This window comes from Corvus brachyrhynchos, unplaced genomic scaffold, assembly GCF_000691975.1.
Source record: "Corvus brachyrhynchos isolate BGI_N302 unplaced genomic scaffold, ASM69197v1 scaffold6, whole genome shotgun sequence".
Lineage (NCBI taxonomy): Eukaryota > Metazoa > Chordata > Aves > Passeriformes > Corvidae > Corvus > Corvus brachyrhynchos.
The window spans coordinates 2,550,465-2,573,489 of NW_008238632.1; the positions used below are offsets into that span (position 1 = coordinate 2,550,465).

A 23,025-nucleotide genomic window follows, 5' to 3' on the forward strand; every position below is an offset into this window, starting at 1 on the left:
TCACCAACCTGTAGGGAACCAACTGCACCAACATCTGTACCACAGAATCTCCAGAGAATGTCTTTGGCTGGCCATGGGCAAGTGGACATGATCAGACATGATCTCAGACATGATCAAATACCAGAAGAATTTGAAAACTATTTTTAAGATTATATTTGTGCGGTCAGCATCTTCTTATTCGAAGTCCTCAATAAAACCAAATGAAAGGACTGTTAATTGGCTGAAGTTTCAAAATCTGTAACGTGAATACCAACCTAAAATTTTATTAGCACTGGTTTGATTAAAAGTTTCAGAGATCTGTTATTAATCATACACAATATAGAGGCCCAAACCTCACAAGATGCCATGGTAGATCAGCACTAACTACTGCATAACAGTTGTGTTTCTTTGGGTCACTAGCGAAATGCATCTAACAGTTTGAGTGATAAAGGTGCCTTGCCACACAGCATCTTCAGAAAACACTAATGAGCACATTGCCTATTGTGCATTTTAGTATTGTGGCAGTAGTTTCTATAAGTAAGTATGTGTGGGCAGTAGGCAAACAACAGGCACCACCATCTTCTTCATCAAAATGTAATCCACAAAAGATTAAAAAACAGAGATTCTCTCCCCTCCCTCTTTCAGTCTTCAATTTCTGCCTCCATTTCCTGTGAGACAGGGAAGGAGTAGATCCCTTGCTTTTCCTTCAGGATCCCCACTGCAGATACCCACACTAATTTCTCATTTTAGAAAAATTAGTTATTCCTTGCCGTGTTAGTCCTTGGGTGCTTCATAAAACCAACCAAACAGAAAAGCTATAACACAGCAAGGGGTTTAACATACACTATTTAAAATGAAAGATACCATTTTTAATTGCAAAAAATGTCTCTTTCCATATCTTTGGTTTCCCCACTAAGGACAAAATATAAACTGCAGAAAAGTGTGCATTTTGTTGGAGAGCTGAAGCAGAAGTTGGAAAAGTGTAAATATAAAACCTGAGACAGCTGATGCTAGTTTTAAAATTATTTCTCTGAGTACTTTCACTATTTGTACCTGAAAACCTTTGAAAGTGGGCAGCTATAGCACCATCACAGCCACTTCAGTTCTGAACAGATCACGGGCTGTGTAACCTGACATCATGGCTTCAGAGTAACTTGCTTCCAGTGGTGAACCCTCACTTGAAGAGAACTGAAATGCAAGCCTGCATCCACAGTTCAGATTAGCACCATTTAAACTAAAACTACCAATTTATTTTTGGAAGAGCTTCTGAACGTATCGTCCCACTAATAGGAGGTACACTGCAAATCAGATTTCCAACACTTAACTGGAGACACTACACAAATAAATACAGAGAAAACGATGCAGACTCTAAAAATAAATTTCTGTGCCGAAATACCATGGGTTTTCCCACACAGAAAATAAGCTGAGTAAATTACATTCCTGAAACTTTCCAGTAGCTCTTAAGACAACAGTAAGAACAAGGCAAAGGAGTATCAGTAGTTAACTACTACTAAGCAAACAACCCTGCCACCTCAAGATAATTGATGAAACTACTGTGTATCCCAGCAGTTGCATTTTTACACTGTGCACAACAATCCACATTCAGCCTTGGGGTACAGATTTGTCCAGAAGACTGTTAATTACTGATATGTGCTATTAGAGAATTGAAACAGGAGAGCATTTTTCATTATTAGTTAGTGAGAAAAGGGAAGGAGCCCAGTATTAGAAGTCTGGAAGAATCAGGTGTGAAATTTTATGCCAGCTCCAGGGCAGGGCTGACCCCTGGAGCAGAAGATTCCATTTAAGCATAAAGGAGATAGGAGATCATGGTCAATGTGAGTAAGTTTACACCTTCAGGAAAACCAGTCAATAAAACCACAGCAGTACTTTCCCAAAATTGGTATGCAGTATGCATGAAAAGGCTCTTCCTTTTTCCCATCCTGATGGATAATGACACAAGTAGTCCTAGACTCTGGTACCCTTTTAGGATGCTTTGATGCAGCATTAAAAAACTTTGATCCCAATTCACTTGAGCTAGACACAAGCACCACCTAACAGGATCCCTGCTTTGCCATCATGCAAGGAATTGTCTAAGCTGATGCACACCAAAATTTACATCTTTGTTTTTCAACCATAGTTTGAAGAACATACTTGTAACTAAAGCCATTAAAAGCACCTGACACATCCCACAATGTCTAATATCTGTACAGAGCACACACTCTGCTCCAAGAACAAATACATTATAACACTGTATTCTTATAAGGTTTTGAAAATACTCCTTTTTAAGTCAGGGCAATTAGCATCTTGCTCCTCTTTGGATTAATTAAACCTATCAGGAAAAGGTTAGCATCACACCCAGGAAAAAAATTGTGCTCACCTTCAGCTACTGGACATAAAGGAGTGTCTTTTTCTTGGATGTTATTAATTATTTACCCTAACATTGCCATCAGCATCTGCTTGGGGACCTGCTTGCTCCTCCCAAACAGCAGCTCACTGCTCCTGGTCTAGCCATAGCATTGTGTTTGCGGCAAATATCTGACGAACAAAAGGAGGGCCAGGTTGGTTAAAAGATACTGAGAACAACTATGAGGGATCATTCAGTTAGGCAGCATGCCAAACCTGCTTCAGAGATGCTACCCAGCTCCAAGTTTAATTAGCCCTTCCTGGAACACATCACAAAACTGCACAAAAATGCTTTTATAAACTTCTGTTGGTGCCTTTGGGCAATGGCAAATGTGCTCTGCAACCCTTGTGTGGGAAATTTCACTGTTCTTAAATTCCTTGTCAAACCACCTAAAGGACAATGAACAAATGACAGCACTAAACCAGAGGAGGAAAAGTTGCCCCATAGTCATTGTGGCTCAAATCAGAAATCAGTCAGACAGGAGATGAGACCTTTGGGATGAGCAGCACACGGCCACCGACCCCACAGAGAGCGGATAGCTGAGCACTGCCATAGAAAAGGCATCACAGTCAGATAATCTGTCTTTCAACCACACCATTTACAAGTTTTTTATATCTTCTCCAGCGACATCAGTTCATGCTCAGCTGGTGGGATCAGCCCTCACTGGTAATCTAGTCAGTCCCCAGTACACTGAGATATGGTTTCCAAGCAAATGCCAGGAGCTGCAGCCTGACAGCCCCAGGCAGTGCTTTGGGGAATTCAGCCCTTAAATTAGTAATAGTCAGGCCCCAGCCTGCCTGGCCGAGTAGAGAAGACATGGGGAGGCTGATTAAGTACCCTTATGCTGGGACTGGAGAGGTGGCATCGTGGGGTTTCACATTTATTCTCTTCCAATGACTCCAAGTCAAAAGTGGTCAGCTCACAAGTCAGGCACTGTTTCTGTAACTGCTGTAATGGCAGGCACTGCTTGCAATCCAAAATTCAAGCTATGCCTTTCCAATCATGCTTTATCCCTATAATCCAGACTCCACACTGCCATTTATTGCAGCACCAATTGAGACAAAATTGCAATGAGCCACCTAAAGCATTTTTCTTATTAAAAAAAAAAAAAAACCACAAGAAAACAACCCCTCTGCCCCAATTTCTGGTTAGGCATCAGAATGTCACCATTATTGTTTGGTTTGCACTGCATATTCTTAGAATAGATCAGACCCAATTTACCTGTCAACTGCTTATTTGCAATTTCTTAACTGTGCAACTCTTTGTGTCTCCTTTTGTGCCTTCCAATACAGTTTGAAAAATGTTTTTTAGGGAGGTTTTTTGCAACAATATGTTAATTAAAACAAAGGCTCTGACCCCCTCCCTTTCCTTTTAACTAGCCAATCTCTCAATCCCAGCTCTTCTGAGAGATACAGGAAATGCAAGCAAAATGCCATCTGTTGGCAGTGAGGTGGGACTAAGCCTTTAACATTGAAATATTCATTTTAGAAAAGCCAAGCAAAAAGATTTAATTGACTGACAAGACTGAGTTCTCCACATCACTGCAGATTCCAGGCCCAGTCCTGCACTTCTTTTCACAGTAGACATATTTCCATTCGATCTGCCATTAACTCTTTCTAAGAAAGCGAAGAGCTGCCCTTGGGCCTTTGTCCTACCAAACCTACTGCCCCTTCAGCTTAAAAATTGCAACATGGGTCTTTGCTCTCCCTTCTAAAGAGAAATGAAGGGGAAGCAGAGAAAATAAACTCAAGGTAGACCTTGAGGGCTTTTTTAGGTCTTAGTCCAGTAAGCTTCCTTTGCATGTATCATATAATTTGTCCCTACTGTGCATACCTGCCTGCAGGACAGTGCTGCTCAGAGGCAGGAGACAGCCACCCCACAGCCCTGCAGAAGGAGATGCTCTACAGACCGTGATAAATGTCAGTCTGGGGGTGACAGGACAGAAATCACTTCATGTCTACTCCAGCCGGCACCTGCTGCCCAACAGAACTGCTGCACATCTGCTGAGAGTGGCTGCTGCCTCCACACAGCAAAAAGTAAGAGGAAAAACCAAGAAGTTGAGGGCATTTTTCTCAAGTCTCACTTTCAAGAAGATAAATTAAATATCATTAAACATCCTACTAAGTTAATCTGATGCCAGATAAATGCAGCAGGCCAGGCCACTACTGTTTACTTTTTGCTGTAGGTATTTTACACCAGTTAATCCACCTATGTCAAGGTTTTTATTTTTCACTCTAAGAAATCCAGTTCCATTCAAGACTCACCACCATCATCTACAAAGACTACATACTTGGAGCAAAACTGCATAAAACATAAAACCCAGCAAGTTTTGTACTCCTCTTGGATCTTCCAGCCTTGCTCCTATGAGAAGTGATTCCAGGCAGTGCAGGTGCATCCATCGGCACAGCAGGCAGACAAAGGCAGACGGCCACGTGCCAGCAGGGCTGCCTTCTGCAAATTACCAAACAAATTCAATACCAACTTGCATAGTAGTATTTTCACAAATATGCAGTCACCATGCAAGATGCAATCCTTTCTACTCAAATCCCTCTCACTTTTAAATACAGTGATTTAGATGGGGGAAAAAAACCCAGATCGCATGAACAAGCTCCGGCACCCTATCATTCTAAGATTTGTCCTCTGCAGACACCACTCTGCCAGTTCATTTTCTCTCTTCCATCACTAAGTAGCCTTCACTCTACTCCACTGTCTCCCATATGGTTAACGTGAATGTGGCAATTAATATGCAATTAATAAAATGGTGCGATCAACTGCTTTTGTTCACAGCAGCAGCTGGCCTGCATGTTAGAGCGTAATTAGACAAATTAAGACATACCGCTTTTGTTTGCGGATGGACTGACAGCATCACTCACGCTTAAATGTCACTAAGCCTATTGGCATTTGGGTTTATTTTAAACGTGTCTTTCTTTATTAACACTACAAGGTATGAATAAACCAGATTTATACGCTGCCAGCTCCAATGCCAGCAAAGTTCAAGTTTGCTTTACCTCCGAGATGTTTGCACAAGCCAGCTGAGAGCTGAGGAGAGAAGTGATGTATTTCAGAGAATGAGCACCTTTTAAGTATCACAGCCCGTAGTGGCTCTGGATGGGTGAAAAAACCAGAGCTGATCTACAACTGTGTCCAAGTAGAGGTTTGAAACTCTTGAAAATCAAGCAACATGGGCATTTGTCAATGACGTGTCATTGGATTAGGGCAGGGAAACAATTGAGGGCTAAAAATCTGTTGTAATTATCAGATTTTTTAATGCCATTTCCTTTGAAAGGTGTCAGTTTAGCCTAGGCAGGAGCTGTATGGAAGAAAAGGAGTTTCAGGGACAGTCCTGAGCTCTTTGGGAGCTGAGAATAGGAGCAAAAGACCCCTCCCTCCCTCCCCCCACTCTGGCAGAGCAGAGGGCCAGGGACCACAGCACCAGCTCCAAGCACCAGCAAATCCACATAACCCTGATGCCCCAGTGGGCAGAGGTGCTGGGGTAGGTGTCAGCGATGCTCTGCCAGCCTGTTCCCCCCACAGGCCTCTCCACAGGAGCTGCCATCCAGGAGCCAGACCCCTTTTCCTCTGCAGGGTCACCCAGCAGAAGCCCATGTCCCCATCACCACCAGTACACTGCATAGCCCATATTTTCCCCTCTGAGTACATAAAGGTCATCAAGACCACCATATAAATGGCAATATGATGTTTTAATCATTTCATTACCACCTACCATGGCCTCTGCAAAAGCAGCATTGGAGGCTACCTACATTCAAATTGGGGCAGCCCATATCATACACAAAGCACTGAACATGATACTTGATAAGTCAAAGTATTTGCAAGGCAACATACCCCTTTCCAAGGGGTCGTATACTGAAGCTTCTAGCTTCCCAGTAGTGGGAAAAAAGCCCAAAACAAGGGAAAGAACACACTCTGTGAGAAGCAGTTGGCACACGAAAAATAAGGTCGTGTCAAAGAAGCCTTTGAAGATTTTCACATTTAGTAGCAGCTAACAAGAAAAGGAGGATTTCAGCTGCAAGAGCACTGCAAATGTGCCAAGTGTCACAGAAACCCTCTACCACTGCAACCCTGCACACACAGGCACACAACCCAATTCAGGAGATGAGTGGAAGTCACCAACCTGCAGAGTCCTGGAAAATGGGCTCCAGAAGGGATGACACTAGTATCTGCCTTGTTAATCAGAAAATTTTCTTCTCTACTCCTCCAGCTCAAGAGAATACACTTAAAAGGTAACCAGGTTTCATAGCTGTATCACTTCATCATCATGTGCTGGCCTGGGGGATGGTGGGATGCAAGTAAGAATGGATTTTGATAATGCTCCCATAATCCGTTTCTGATTGTCAGTATGACTCCATTAGCCAGCTTGATAGAGGCCTCCTTTAAAACATTTGTGCCCTTTCTGTGGAGTTTCACATTCTCCTCACCACGTTTCTGCTTCAATATGAGTCTGATTTTCTTACAGCACTCAAAACCATTTCTTGACTTCACAAGCAACTCACAGTAAGATCTGCAAACAGCCTGCACCCAGCATCCATAAACCCCAGAAGGTTTAATCAAATTAAGCACTGAAGAACCTATTCAGTGTACCATTAACCACTATCCTCAGCCACAGGCTTTCCAATCTTACTTGTTCCACATGTGGATTTGCACTTACATTGCTCTAGCTCCTTAACTACAGCAGATACTCCCTTGCCCCAACTGCAAAAAACACTACACAAAAGATGTCCCTGAACTGTTTTTTCACACTCCTCCAGATGCACTTGAGTGGTGTTAATGAGGTCCATACCAAAACCTCACCACCTCTTCCTTGTGCTCCTGAGTACCACACACAGTTTCTTGTCTGCTCACAGAGAGGAATGTATGAAATGTCCACCACCAGCACCTCCTTGCACATCAAGCTCAGGTTCACACCTAACAGTGAGCAGTCAGACTAGCAAAGCGTTTTCTTTCAGCAAGGAAACTCAGCAAGACCTTCATATTCACGTTAGTGGTTCACTTAAGTGTTTTACAACCCAACATTACCATCTTTTGACTCATCATATTTCAAGTTCTTCTTCATCCCTCCCTTCATCCACAGCACTCTTGCATTTGATGCATGAAAAGACATAGGAGACCAAGCGCTGGACCTCCATGGCCCATCCAGAGAAGGACAGGCAGGGAGGTTTGTTTCCTATAGAACATGCAGAGAATGTGCAGCAAAGTGAGTAAAAAATGCAAGACTCATATTGAAACACACACCAGAAGAGCTGTTATTTATCCAAGGCCTGAAGTAATTTTGTCCAAATTGAGAAGTTCCCCTGCTTTGCAACATTACCATGGCTTGTTTTAGCCAAATGAACAAAACCTCCAAGAAAGCTCAGCAATAAGACATTAAGAACACATAGAAAAAAGCGGGGGGGAGGGGGGGGTGGGAAGAGGGGAAATCCCCCATCTTTTGTACATGCAATAAAGATGATATCCAATTTACTTTTTCTTTTCAAAACAAACCAGTTCCTGGCTTTATCTGATGCAATCCGACATGGGAGCTGTTACGGTGTGCGCTGCTATGGTATGAGCTGGACGCAGCAGATAAAACTGGCAATGAGGGTGGCCATCACTTGCATGAGGCTCTGTAAGTGGCTGTCCCAGCCATTCACCACACAGACTGAGTCCTTGTGTCACTTAGGGCACGAAAGGCCACAAAGGCTTGCTCAGTGCTCCGCATGGCCCAGAATTTGCAGAGATGGAAAGCCTTTGTTTCACACTGCTAAATGAGAAAGCAAAGAATGAATCTTCACAGTTTGCAAGGATTCTGGCTTTTTTTTTAAGTATAACATGTTTAAATTGGGAAATTTAAATCTCATAGCTATTGGAAGAGAAACCCAGAAAAAAGCCATAGCAAACAGTGGATAATAAAATACCCAGCTTGGTTCACAACATCCTATTAATTTATAAATAGATTTAGTTATTATTTCAAATTTTATGTTTTTCACAAAACACAAATCACACAGACAGGTCTCAGCTTTACACATAAGACAGAACTGTTGTCCTTAGAGAGAGTAATGAATAAAGAAGAAGAAAGCATTCTTTCATGAGCTAACAGGCAACAAAACACTGAGAAAAAAAATCCCCATAACTGAAGCTACTGTTTAACAAACATTAGAAGTAATCTGATATTGCCACTGGCTTGCTCCTGCATCTGTAAAAGAAAGAAAAATCTCCCAAAATCTTTATCAAAACTTTATCATCACAAATAGCTGGCAAGAGCATACCACACCTTTAAACTTTGCAAATTTGATAAAATATCAAGTTGCAATGGGAACTGTAAGAGGCAGGTGATGCTCTAACCAGGAGGTGACAGCCTCCCACAGCAGCAGCCACTGCCAACAGTGCCTCACTGCCTCACATTTCAATTCAGGAGGCATTTAAACCAAACTAAACCAAGCCCTTGACATTTCTGCCAAACCTGGTCAGTGGAGTATCTCTGCTTAACGTTGCTGCAGGAAAACCAGCTAACAAACACTCAGTAGCCCTGGAGTCTGTCTGTAATGGTGAATGAACATGTGATGGTGACAGCCCCTACACCACTCTAATACTGCTTTTCTGGCAGGCAGACGGGCTGTTAAAGGATGTACTGCTGCACTCTGGCTGATTTTAATCCTACCCTGTCTATTTGCACTCAATCTGGCAGCAAAGAACAGCAGAAGAACAGCATCACAGATGCTGGAACAAGGCTGAGCTGGTAATGCAGAACTTTCACTTCACAATATGACTAATTTAACAGTTTTATCGGAATAGTTGCTAGAGCTTAAAAAAACCTCAAATCCTAAAATGGTAACCTGATTATTATGGCTGCTACATCATATCACAAGTATTTTGATTATTGATTATTTGGTAGCAGGAGCACCAGGACTACTGCTGCAAACTACTGAGATCCCCTCAGTGAGGATGCCCCCCCCGCCCATGAGGCAGTTCAAATAGTTTGACTGTATTATGTTTTCAAACAACCCTAACACTACTGGGAGCATTTTCTGTGGCGTGTATCAGCACTGTGAAACCTCTCCAAGTGCAGTTCTCATGATGCTGGATAAGGACCCCAAAGGGAGGCCTTTATCAACAGAGATAAAGCCCAGCCAATAATCCCCTGCTGTGCTCTGCAGTTATCACTTGACCTGGTCCCAGAAAGCACTTCCACTCTTAAACACTTTTGTTCCTTAAAATAAACATTAACAAAGTTTAAAGTGACAGAGTCTCCCTATGTCAAAGAGAAATAGTACCTGTCCCACCCATAACACTTTTAACTGATGGCTTAATTACTCTGCTATTCTTTTGTTTCTACGGACCGGGAATGAGTAAGAAAGGAGCCAGTGAGGCAGAGCTGGTGTCCCACATGCACACACTTGTACTGTGGTGGGACACCACCACTGAAGCACTAGAGGTTCTCCTAGGAAAAGTCAGGGCAGAAAGCAGGGTGACTGATTTTTGTCATTCACTGTTTCATTGAAAAATTTTCATTGAAACTCCGATGATTTGGAATTCAAAAAGAACAAATAAAATGTATGGGGTCACACCACACATCAGTGAAACTCAACATAAGGGATACAGCAATAAATTTGGTCTGAAACACGTGAAAGTTCATTGCTATGGACCAAAAATTACATTAAAAAGCTTTGGTAGATCACCAGTCAAAGAATTCAATTGCTTATATAAGTGCTGTACTATCAATCAACGAAATTACACACATGTGTACAATTTTTAAATTATCTTCTGAAAAGTTTTATAATTTTAAGTGCATTTTAGAGAGAAGGGGCACGAAGAGAAAAAGGAGGCAGGCTGCAGTGAGGGAACAAAGATTTCTGAGTACCTTACCCATGCTCCTCAATCCCATTTCCACACTCTGGAGATGCAGATTCAAACAGAGCGGTTGCTCACAATGCTCTGAGCAACACCTCCGAGGGTACTGCGAGAACCAGCCAACGTCACAACTTTGTAGGAATGAACTAACCCCTGTCACCCAGCAAGAAAGACAAATCCCAAATACACATACACACACCCCAGGCTGTCTGGGGCAGGAGGGACCATATTTTCTTCCGTAAGAGCACCCCTGGAGCTGCTTCCTAGTCTCTAACCTCTTCAGGGCTTCCCCAGGTCTGATAGTGACTATATAGTTTTACATAAAGGAAGAATTTTCATTTTCCCTCTGAATGAACCAGAATTAACCCTGTGCTCAAAAATATAAAAATTCTGCAGAAGTCATGGATTTTTCTTTCCATGGATTATATAAAATTACTTCCTCTTGGAAAAGGCCTGAAACAATCATGTAGTAAATCACACTCCTCCCACAGGAGGGGACATCAAATGAAGCTTGTTTAGTAATGAATGGAGAATATGGTAATTCAGAAAACAAAATACAGGTGGTTTTGCTAATCAGTGTTAGCATCATGTGGCAAGATGGGGATTTTTCAATTCCTGGTAATAACGAGCCATTGTCAGATAGTCAGTGTGAGACTAATGAGGAAAAGAAAAATCAATACAGTTGTAAATATACTCATTTACCTTTTTTTTTTCTTTTTTTTCAAAAAGACCTGGCACAAGATAGCCAGCCAGCTGGCTTTTGCAGGAAAAGCTTTCTTTGTCTTGTGAAATTTCTCCCTCATCACTCTTAAATAGACTTTTCTGAGCAACCATTCTACAAACAGCTGGGTGCCTTTGCTTAGGTGGTCAGAAAGGAAGGGAAGGCAGGCAATATGGCTAAAAACGAAACAGCTGAACATTACCACTGTCTGTCCTCTTCTCTCCTTATTTCCCATCTGTATTTGCCAGTGAAACTTGAAACTCTTCAGATTAAAAAAGGAGAGTCATCACAATTCAGGAATTCTTTCTTCTCACATTCAGAGGGAAAATAACCTTAGACCAAAGGTTATTCAAAAGCAGACTGGTTTTTTAAAATAAGTACTCATCAAGTGCATTAAGCACCTTTGGAGACTGTTAGACCTTTTTCTTATTTTTCCTGGCCTTTTTATCCACTGATTGTTCCTATGGCTTTCAATTAGAGTGCTACGTCAACAGCTCCACTCATCTAAAACAATAATTTTGCTGAAAAGGAGCATTATTGAACTGAAAGCGAGTGCTCAAGACCTCTCAAACACAGACATATCACATGCACAAAACAGTACCATCCTGTATCAACTTAGCAGCCCCATCAGATACAATATCTACATACACTGTCCTGAAGGGGAAATACGTTATTTTTATAAGAAAATTGTTCCCAATGCCTTCATCCTCTAAAAGAGCAGTAAGAGTATTTTCCTTGTTTATGTTTGTTTTATTTATTTATTTCCTCAATAATGATAACACAATACTAAATGACCAAAACAGCTAAAGAACAGGAACTGATCTTACTTGGCCAGAAGGAGTTGTTGTCTTTGCTCAGTAACTTTTTCTTGAGGCGCCCAGGCAGCTTGGTGTGAGTGTTGCCCATTTTGCTGGAATACAGCGGGATGAGTTCCTCCTCCTCCTCATCGTTGCAGCTGGGCTGCCACTTGCTCCTGCCGAAGCACCCGACCATGGGGTCAGCGGGCAGGCAGTGCACATAGGCGATCATTGTGAGATGCTGCTCTCAAGGATGTCCCTGCTGTCCCCAATGGCTAGCTCCGAGCAGAAGGGAGTGGCCTGCTCATAACCCTTGAGTGGACGCATTCAAAAGGCTGGGGAGGAAAAGATGTTCTCCTCCTTCGTACTTAGGCAAGCTAAGCTATTTGGATATCCTGAAAACTGTTTGAAATAGGATTCTCTAAATCCTTAAAAAAGAAGGAAAACAACAAAAAAATCAAGCACCTGGTTAAGCAGCTCACTGTAGCTACTGGCTGCCCTGTTCCTGCCCTCCTCCTGCCCGCAGCTCACAGACACAAGCAGGAAAATAGAGGCTGCGGAGAGCTGGGAAACCCAGCCACTTGCCACAGACCTTGGCCTACTCCCTCTCTGCTTCCTCTCCAGTCTGTGGCTTCTCTTAAGCCTTATCCCTGATTATTCACCACTCTCTGAACAACAGGTACTACAGCCACACACAGATGGCCATATCCAAGAAGCTTATTTAAAGCTGAGTTGCTGTAATTGCTGTGACACTGGCAGCTACAGAACAATAACTGGGCAGGCATGTGCCAAGAGGAAGAACACATACCTTCTTCTAGGATGCAAAAGCAGGAAAAAACATACACACCAAAAAAAAAAAAGAGCAAAGTGTTGCGATTCCAGTATTTGGCTTTTATTAAAGAAGCTCCCTTTCGAAGTTCGAACCATAATGACTGTCACCAAGACAGCAGCTTCCAGGTTAGACTACAACACAAAGCATAAGCAGTTATCGGCTTGCCTGCAGTACAGCATAAATACATACATCCTCACAATGCCTCTACAGCATAGCCATTATTCCTGTTTAAAGATGAAGCATAGTCTCAAAGGGATTTAGTAACCTGCCCACAAAGTGGAAAAGCCAGGATTAGAGTCGAGGTATTCTCAGTTCTTTAGCCTCATCCACAAGTCACTAATCCGTGGGGCTTCTCCCAAATACTGCACTACTAAGCAAGTTTCCATTCTGCTAATGGTCCCATAGTGTTCTTCTCTGGGATTCAGGAAGACTGTCCTTCCTAGGCTTTTGAATTGGCTGTAACAGCACAGTCAGACTGGGAGAGCAAGGAAAATGTCACATGAAGAGAGCACTTGGCATAAACTGCTGTCTTCAGCAATTTTTAAAGTTTTATGTTGTTTGAAAGATTACATGGGAGAATATTTGTTTATAAAAATGGGAAGATATCAAAACCCTGAGTAAAGTACAGTGAAGAACAATTCTTAGTCTGCTTTCTTAACTGTTCTTTATAAATGCTTTGGTGGCAGCCCATACCATTCATGGAAGTGGCTGCTCTCTATATAGGAGCAAAATGTAAGTACCTACACATAATAAAAAAGGCTTTATGTGCTATTTCTATTACAGCTGCAATAACCTTTTGGTCAGGAAGAAAAAAAATCCCAAGCCCACTGTTTTAGAAAAACAACACAGAGATGCACATCTCCTCTTTCCCCCTGACACACACACACATCTCCTGCTGCCTCAGTGCTGCTGCTGCCTGCACTGGCAGCTGCAGCCTGGGAGCAGGGTGTACACACCAGCTGCCCACAGGCACTGCACCAGCGTGGCATCAACCTCCAGAGACACAAAACACAGAGCACCATCCAGCACAAACTGTCTGCAACACTGACTCAACAGTGCTGGCAAAGCATAGAAAGTTTACGAAAAACTGGCTAGTTTGGTGAGGGGGTTTTGTTTATTTGGGGTTTTTTGTTTAACATCCTGTTACTCTGCACAGCAATCTGAGTAAATAATTTTCACTATAAAGCATTTCATACACATCTCACATGACTGAATCTCAGCAAACTTGCAAGTAGATGAAAACAGGTCTTATAATGAACTGTGCAGATACGTTTAATAAATAGGGATGAAACAAGCCCTGCCTGCAATTCTACATTTTTTGAGAACTGCAAAAATCTGGATGGAAAGGGGAAAATGTGCCAAGAGCAAGGGCAATAGCTGTTGGTACCACTGGCTTGTCTGTATAGACAGCAGAAACTCACTGGCAAATGCTGAATGCTGGCAAACAGGCCTTTGAGGCAAATACAAATTTACAAAGCCAAGTACATCTACTCATCAGACTATGAGAAAGACAAACTGTGATTAACATTAACAGAGCTCAATTCACTCATCAACTGCGCTGATATTCTTGTGTCTGCCAGAATAAATGAATGTCTAGACAGTCCTCCTGGGTGGAATGAAACCCCAAGAGTGCTGTCAGTGAACCAGTTCATAAGAAGGCCCTGTTAATGCCTCCCTAATGGGACAGTACCTCTATAACCCACTTGTCTGGTCACTGTGCCTACTGTCTCACCCTTTCAATTCCCTGTGATTATCAGGGTCCTGGGAAGAGTCACTGTCACAGATACGATGCACAAAACTTCAGAGCAATACCAGGCTATTGATAAAAGTGTGCACTTGGACATGCATTTATTGCTCCCGCAGACAGGAACAGTATCTTTTATTACATAAGAATACAGGTGGATTTCAGTTATGGATTTTTTTTTTACTTTAACAACTCAAAATCACACTATCAGATTACATTTCTAAAGGATACTGGCTGATGTTTGCATGCAGTCTTTCTATCCCTACACAATCATACTGGAGTTACTTGATCTACACACCAAACCAGTATTATCAGGTAACATGGAGTACAAACCCAGGGGCAAGAAGACAGGGGACACCAACAAAATTCAGTGTTCAGCAGACTCCCATGCTCCCAAACACTTATCAAGATGACACAAGATAACATATTGCCCTGGAGTCCCCATGACATTTACCATGCACTTCTCTAGACTACAGACGTACTCAATTATCCATGTTTCCAATGCATGCTCACGAATAAGGCTGATGCACAATAATGGGATCATGGATGAAATCGAGTTTAACAAGTATATTTACCATATGGCAGGCATTAATGTCCCCACAAGTTTTTTACTTGAAGAATAAATCTGTTCTTCCCTGAAGCCTGGAAGACCTTGGTAACATAAATGATAAAAAATTTGGTGATGGTTATGGTCTCAGCTATTAGCAAATGTAAAACCATAAAGTGTTGCCAAGATGTACCATGGTCATGTGAGAAAGACACTGTGTACATTGCCTCTTCACCTCCCCCCAAAAATCCTGTAAAAAAACCCAGTTATTTTATGCTATGTCTATATGGAGCAAGAACCTAAGTTTGATAAAGTCAAAATTCTATCACAAAACTTTTGATTAAACTTCACGTATTCTACTGCAGCTGTAGTGCGGCTTTTTTTTTTCAAATACACAAAAGTGAGGCTGTTCATTTTTCACAGCCTTGAGCTATCTTTTATAGAAAGATTTCCCAAAAGTAACATTTTATTTCCTTTATTATTCTTTTTCATGCAGTTTAAAAATTGAACTATTAGTAATGCAAGTATGAATGCTCTGAGCAGGCTGTTAAATGTGCATATTTATCAGCATATTTCGTTTTTGCTAAACCAACTCCTCACACTCAGGCTCTATTAGAGAGAGCTTGAATCATTAGGAATAATTACAGAAAACATTTATTTCCTTATATTGGAAACAATGTTTGGTCTAAACAAAAAAGATCATTAATAGTTTGACAGGACTCACAAAACTGTGACTAACTCAGGTGTGAAAGAAACAAAATTATAAAGAAAAAACAACCAAAGAAAACATTATCCCTTGTATTAGACAAGCATATGTGGTCCTGAGCTCTGAGATCAGCAATGATACTGATGAATATTACACATAGGAGTTTAAAAAATATATAGGATACATCTATTGGGAACTTGGGGGATATGGAATCACAAAGGATTGTAATGTCAGCCCTACTCTGGCATTAAGATAATCTTTATAAATAGGCTACATAAGGAATTATATCATCAGTCTTTATGTACAATTTGTAGATCCTCTGGATAGAAGGCAATATGCACCATGAAGTGAAATAACAGCACTTTTATGGACACCTTGCACAACAAAACCATCAAATGAAGTAATTCCTGATGCAAGCCCAGCAGCCAAACTGGAAATTAAAGACAGCCCTTAGAAATCCACGGGGATAAACTTTGCCCTAATTAGACACTGATTCTATTTTTAGCAGTGATGGATTGATGTATTCTGGGCTTTTTGGATAAGCAGCTGGAGCTTTTAAATTGTACTTAAGTAGTTATTTTTAAAACAAACAGGTAAAAAATAATATTTATATATTAAACATATTTCATCAGACCATATAGCATTAACTAAGCCTTAAAATAATACTCTCAGAGAGAAGTATCCTCCTTTTATAGATGGACAACTCAAGACACAGCAAGAATCAGCACATGTCCTTCATGGTGGAGCACCCAGTATCCTTTGGAACTGGAAATGGCTAGACTGGACATGGGATGTCCTGCTCTCCTGGCCTGTGCACGTACCTTTCCTCTTTCCTGTGCATATAGTGTGTGTGGAGTCTTAACTCATGTTCCTTTAACACAAATACAGCATATAAAAGCTAAAGAATTTCAAAACAAAGAGAAAAAAACCCCCACCTTGAGGTATTGTAAATTTGCTTTTTAACTGAACACGAAATCTCTCAAACAGGAAGCGAGCAGGAGGTATCAGCTTTACAGTGTTTAAAGCAAGCCCAGCATTTGAAGACCTTGTACAGTACTTGCAGACATCAGGGTGCAAGGGACATGAAAGGGACCCAGGGTGGCAGGGATGCACACAAAGCTTTGTGATGTTCCAAAAAGCTCTCTTCATTTGGCCATATTCAGGCTCTCCAGCATTAGTTCTATCCCCTACTACTTTCATGGATGTATTTTTATCCTATGCTTGTGATCACACTGTATCTATGAGCTTTTAGCTCTTTTAAAAATTTTTTTAAGGATATAAGTAATAAGGTATGTGCAGCTTAAAGAGCTTGACTGGCATGGCAGGTAAAAGCAGTCCTAACAAGTAAATATGCTTTGTAAAAAGCTACAGCAAGTGTCCCTGGCAACTGTGTACCTAACAAACTGGAGGCAAATCCCTGAATGATGGGGCATTTGGCTGGCTTAATTCCTGGTACCCAAATAGTCGCTCCCAGCTTCAAGGTGTCATCCTTAGGCAACCTCAGCCCTCTGCAAGGACACTGAATCTGCAAACCACTGGTTATAGCAGGCACCCGTAAAACACAACTAAAACCAACAATAAGACCAAACATAATACACAACGATTATAAGGAATCTACGTGCCTGTATTTCCTCTGCTGCACCAACTCTGAACATACCCATTACCCTCTCTTTCATAGCTTAATTTAATTTTTCCTTTGCTGTTATGTAATAGCCCTCTGCAATTATTTTTAATTCAATAAGGAATTTTATACACAGTACATAAGACACTAGACAAGAAAAATATACTTTGTGTTCCATTATTGGCAGTCCTGTACTTTAAAATACACTTCTGTGTTCTAATTATTCATCTCTACTTTCAGTTAGAAAGCCTTCTTAAGAGCAACAAGCAATATTTTATGTTTGATATTAATGCTTGATCACTGCTTTGCAATATTTAAACGAGAAAGCAATTAAAGCCAGCAAGATAAGCAGCAGGTAACTCAGAAATGCCTTCCTATGCCCTTCTGGTTTAGCTCTGCTGCCATAAAAAAAGAAATACAAAGTACTTTGGTCTGTGCACTCTGTGACCCGGACCACCTTTGGGAAGGGGGTGATACATGTTTGGGGCAGAAGACAGGGCTGTGAGTGAAACAGAAGCAACTGGGTATCACTACTGATAGTTACAACAAGCTATTCTTGCTGCCTTACTCTAGCAGTTGGGTCCCACACATCTCTGATCCCTCTGAAAATGCAGAGCAAAAGATGATGCTGCCAGAAGCCGGGGGAGAAGACGGTTTCCAGTCTGGGGCCACAGTGGATGGCAGTGTTGACACTACTGCTACACCCACACACTCTGTGAGCAAAGGAGTCACATCCCACCAGCTTATTTTACAGTTCATATTAAACAGCAACTCAGACAGGGTTGGGTAGGATTACCTGGTTCAGGTCTGCTCATTAAACTTATTACCATGGTAACAGGAAGAGAAAGAAGTCACCTCCCCACTCCTATTACCTCTCACAGTTCTTTTTTAATGGATTTAAAAGCCCAAAGAGGGAAGCACCTTCCTGATACAGAGCAGCAGCAACATCTCTGCCACCTGCACAGCTCACTGGAAGAGCTCACGCGCAGTGGGGTTTTCAGTACAAAAACCAAAGCAACCTACACTACTTGATAAAAACCACTGTTAGAAAGCAGCCTCCAGTCAGAAGGCTGCAGCCTCCTTGCCCTCCTCCTTCTGGAGGAAATGGTGTGGCCACGCTGCCTTCTGTTCATGTACACCATCACTGCTGTCAAAAATGCAGTGCCACCTCCTGGACACGCACATTCCTGGGAAGGCCTGCTTTGGCCAGGTGTGCCATGGAGAGTTAGGAATGCTCTCAAGACTAAAACAACAAAAATGGTAAAAAGAATGCAAACCTGTATTGAGAGAATTCATTATTTTTAGTGAGTACTTCTAAAACATTTTGGTTTTACACGGTCAGTGTTTCAGTGAGTACCTCATAAAGAACTGCTTTTAAGCTCTGTGTAAGATGAGCGAAATGTTGTCTCCTTAGACTTCAGTAAAGCCTTTGAGAATTTCCCACAGCATTCTCCTGGAGAAATGGGCAGCCCAGGACTTGGATGGGTACAGCGTTTGCTGGGTAGAAACCTGGCTGGATGGCTGGGCCCAGAGAGTGGTGGTGAATGGAGTTACATCCAGCTGGCAGCTGGTTGCTAGTGTTGCTCCCCAGGGATCAGTGTTGGGGCCAGTCCTGTTTTAATATCTTTTATCAATGATCAAGGGGATCAAGAGCACCCTAAGTCAGTTTGCAGATGCCAAACTGGGTGGGAGCGTTGATCTGCTGGAGGGCAAGAAAGCTCTGCAGAAGGATCTGAACAGGCTGGATAGGTGGTAAGAGGACAACTGTGAGGTTCAACAAGGCCAAGTGGCAGGTCTTGTCATTGAGTCGCAACAGCTCCAGTCAGCACTAAAGGCTGGAGTAAGAGTAGCTGGAAAGCCACCTGGCAAAGAAGGACCTGGAGGTGCTCGTCAACAGTGCCTGAACATGATCCAGCATGTGCTCGGGTGGCCAAGGCAGCCAATGGCATCCCAGCCAGCAGGACCAGGGCAGTGATTGTCCCTCTGTACTCAGCACTGATGAGGTCATACCTCAAGTCCTCCTCACAATAAAGATATTGAGGTGCTGGAGCAAGTCCAGAGAAGGACAACAAAGCTGGTGAAAGGTCTGGAGCCCAAGTCATAAGGATAAGCTGAGGGAGTTGGGGGTGTTTAGCCTGGAGAAAAGGAGGCTCAGGGGACAACTTAGCGCTCTTTACAACTCCCTGAAAAGAGGGTGTAGCCAGGTGATGGTCAGCCTCTTCTCCCAGGTAAAAAGCGACAGGACAAGAGGAAATGGCCTTAGGTTGCACCAGGTGAGGTTTAGATTGGATATTAGGAAAAACTTCTTCACTGAAAGGGCTGTGAAGCATTGGAACATGCTGTCCATGTGGAACTGGTTGAGTCCTCATCACTGAAAGTATTTAAAAGACCTGTAAATGTGACATTTGGGGACATGGTTCAGTGATGGACTTGACAGTGCTGGGTTAACATTGGACTAATGATTTTAGAGGTCCTTTCCAACCTACTTCAGTATATAGTAAAAAAAAAAATCTCAGGATGTCAAAAGATGAGCTGATCCATTTTGCTCATCCATTTTAAATAGAAACTGGCAGGTAGTACTTAGCCCGACAAGGACTGGATTTTCCATTCTGTAGGGCACAACATTCAACACTGAAGAGCCATCGTTCAGTCTGGGCAGAGCATTCATTCATTGTTTTTCAGACAACAGAGCAGCAGCTAATACATCAGGCACACGACAACAGAATGCAACAATATTAAAACATCAGTGAAGGAGCAAGAATGGCAAACCTAATTGTCTAAAAGTAAGAAATTAAATAGTCATGTTTTTCAATTTTCAGCTTGAAGGGGTTTTCCTGTGTATTGGTGTACATTTCAGCCATACATTGGTTCCACTCAGAGATGCTCTTCCACATCCCATGCCACTGGTTTGCATGGCAGGCACAAGGATGTCACACCTACTCCACGCCACAGATCCCTCTCCTGTCATGGTAACTTGCCAGTGTAGACATAGCTTCTCATAATCATTGCATATGCTTAAGATAAAGTAGTTTTATTATTTTTAAAAGCACAGCCAATGAAAAAAAGTAGCCTTGTCACATGCTTCTGTCAGCAGCCTAAGGAATGGTCGTAACTCAGCGAAGATAATTAATTACGTTAAAAGAACTAAAACAAAACTTTGTATCAAATATAATCCCATAAAAAAGCAGTAAATTTTTAACTGAAGTGTCACATTTACTTGAAAATCATATCTATGCAAGATAAGCCAGTTAGCACTAGCTTCTTATGAACTATGACTAAATACAGCCCACCTACTTTCTAAGAGGTCACATAAAGGCTTTCTGTAAAGAGTAAGTAAACTCTTGGGTTTACAGATCAGGCTAGAGGAATGCATCAAATTCCATTAGAAAGAATAATGACAAAAATATGTACCCCTTGCCAAAGAAAAGATTAAGCTAATGAGGAGCAGTACAAATTAGCAGTATTTCAATCCAACATGAAGTCACACCCTAGGAAGAGCATTCCTGTCGAGTCCCAGTCAATAAATATATCTGAATGATGTGTGAACTTTTTACTATCAATTACAAAGTCTTGATGTTTTTTTAGAGAAAATTCATATTGACTTGTCATTTTTGTATCTTTAACAATAAACTTTCTGGACTGCTTTTTCAGGCAGAATATGAAGTTACCAAGTAAACAGTCAGCTGTTCTTACAGCAACTGATTTTCCAACAAAATGATTGAATGCAGGTGCTACAGCTGCTACACAGCCCACCAGGGCTGTTCTTTCTTGTATCTGGAGTTGCTGCTCTGTTAAAAAAAAGTCAAATGGTTGAGCTTCACAAAATGAACTGGAAAGAGCAGCCATCTGTATACAAGACCACAAATTAATAGACCCACTTGTCTATGAGTTTCATTTTCAGTCTGTTTGCTGGCCAAAAAAAAAAAAAAAAAAAAAATTAATCCAGGATTTCCAAGGAATATTATTGAAAAGTCTCCTTTCTGATTATCCTCCCTGCATGCCAACTTTCTGTTAGAGAAGGCTCTTCTATGCAACAACTCTAACTGAGCAATGCAAAATGCCTTGGTTACGACAAGGCCCATATCAAAGCCACAAATAAAGACATGAAAAATTTATATAATTCTTCAGGTCTATGCTTCAGTTAATTTCAGAATTATGTATTCTTAAAATTCTGTATTTTGACAGACTGTAGGCCACTGAATCAAGATAAATTCGAAGTTGAACAGATTATAAATTTTTTTGTTCTTAAAAAGAATCACTCAGCCTTTATACGTATTTTGCACTAGACTTTTTTTTAAAAATGAGAGTAAAGCCACACAAATTAGCATGATAATTCAAGAACAGGTTCCAAAATTTTAGGAGGAAAGTAAAATTATTTTTAACTGACTTGAAAACGATCCTTTAAGATGAGAAGCAATAAGATGAGAGCAACCTCTGCATGAGAGAACAACATCAGAAACCCTTCAAGATCTTTAGAGTGGAGCTAGAAGCTGTATGATCTGACAGAGTGGAACAACTCTCACCACAGCAATCTTCCAGGCAGGACCACTGCCCTAACCAGCAACACTGCTCCAGAGCATGCACTGACTCATGACAATCCACATGGACACACTGAAGATGGAAGAAAAAAAAGGCTTTGAAAATAATAAAAAACTGTCTTCCAAATACCCATTAGGCAGGAAACACAGTTTTGCATTTTCTTCTGTTCTCTTTATATGTCAGCCACATTTACTCTAGCACTCTGGCTGTAAGGAGAAAAGTTAACACTGACCCTTGCATCCTTCTTCCTCAAGAAGGACTCAGTGTTCCCACCATCTTCTGTTTTCTAGTATGGTTTGCATGAGGAAGGTCACCTCTCCAGAGGGTGCTGCACAAATGATGGCTTCTGGTTGCTAGCAACTACAAAACCCTCCCTGTGATCTTGGATTCATCTGAGATATGAAACCAAGACAAGAAAAAGCAAACCTGAATGACTGAAGAAGGGTCCCTTTGTGCATTCAGATGGTGGAAAGCTTTTCTCCCATTTTAACACAAGTTTCCCTGCAAATTAAACCTTCAGGCAAGAGTTGGCAACTTGTTGCCCTAATAATGAAGGGAGGAAAAAGCTGGGTTTTCCTCATTACTTAAGCATCATGCTTCGTTATCCCATGTAAGCATGTTAAAGATGCAGCAATTCTCTTAAGGCTAAAAGACACACAAAATAATCCAAGACTTTGTGGCTGAGATGCAGAGATGCAGTCAGAAAGCACATTACTGTCATGAAAAGCAGGATCTGCCGGTGCTGGAGATGCCTCTGCTGGAGATGCCTCTGCTTGAGCACCACAAATGCTCACAGGATGTGGCTAAAATGCCTGGCTTGTATTTCTGTTTAAGCACTATTGATGGGTTTAAATTAAAGTGGAGATGCATTAAAAGTCAGAAAGAGAAAGGGGCTGGGATGCTATGCTGCAAAGAGCAGATTTTCAACACATCTCTGGATATAAAGGTTTCACAGGCCAAGGAAGACCTTGTAACAAGCAGCCTGAAGTGAGACACAGCAGTATCTCACTATGTGAGTAAAAACAGTGCGTCACAAGAAAAGAGCAAGAGAAAACTAAAAGATGTCAGCAAGGTCTGGAGACTTTGAAAGCAGGAAATCTGTAAGATAAAACTTCTAAGGAGAGTGCAGCACATCTGGCACTAGAAAAGAACAGGAAAAGTCCAGCAAACCCGACCAGGCTGAGCTTTTGGGGAAATTTCCACCTCAGCAGTACCTGTTGATGAGTCTAAAGGAAAAAATGGGGTGAGCAGGGCACATCTGTGAGATGGTTTGACGCCATGAGAACCTGC

The 23,025-nt window shown here is 41.7% G+C and overlaps 1 protein-coding gene across 4 annotated transcripts in view; it reads right to left on the bottom strand.

The window, feature by feature from the left end:
• Positions 1-23,025, bottom strand: part of NHSL1 (NHS like 1) — a 109,134-nt gene that overhangs the window by 64,706 nt on the left and 21,403 nt on the right. Inside the window, exon 1 of one of the 4 annotated variants that reach the window (XM_017737204.1) lies at positions 11,777-12,301. The exons of the other annotated variants lie outside the window; for them this stretch is intronic. Coding sequence (XP_017592693.1) covers positions 11,777-11,978 — 202 coding nt within the window. The 5' untranslated portion in view covers positions 11,979-12,301. Of the gene's footprint in view, positions 1-11,776; positions 12,302-23,025 lie in introns of those variants that run through there. 4 annotated transcript variants of the gene reach the window in all.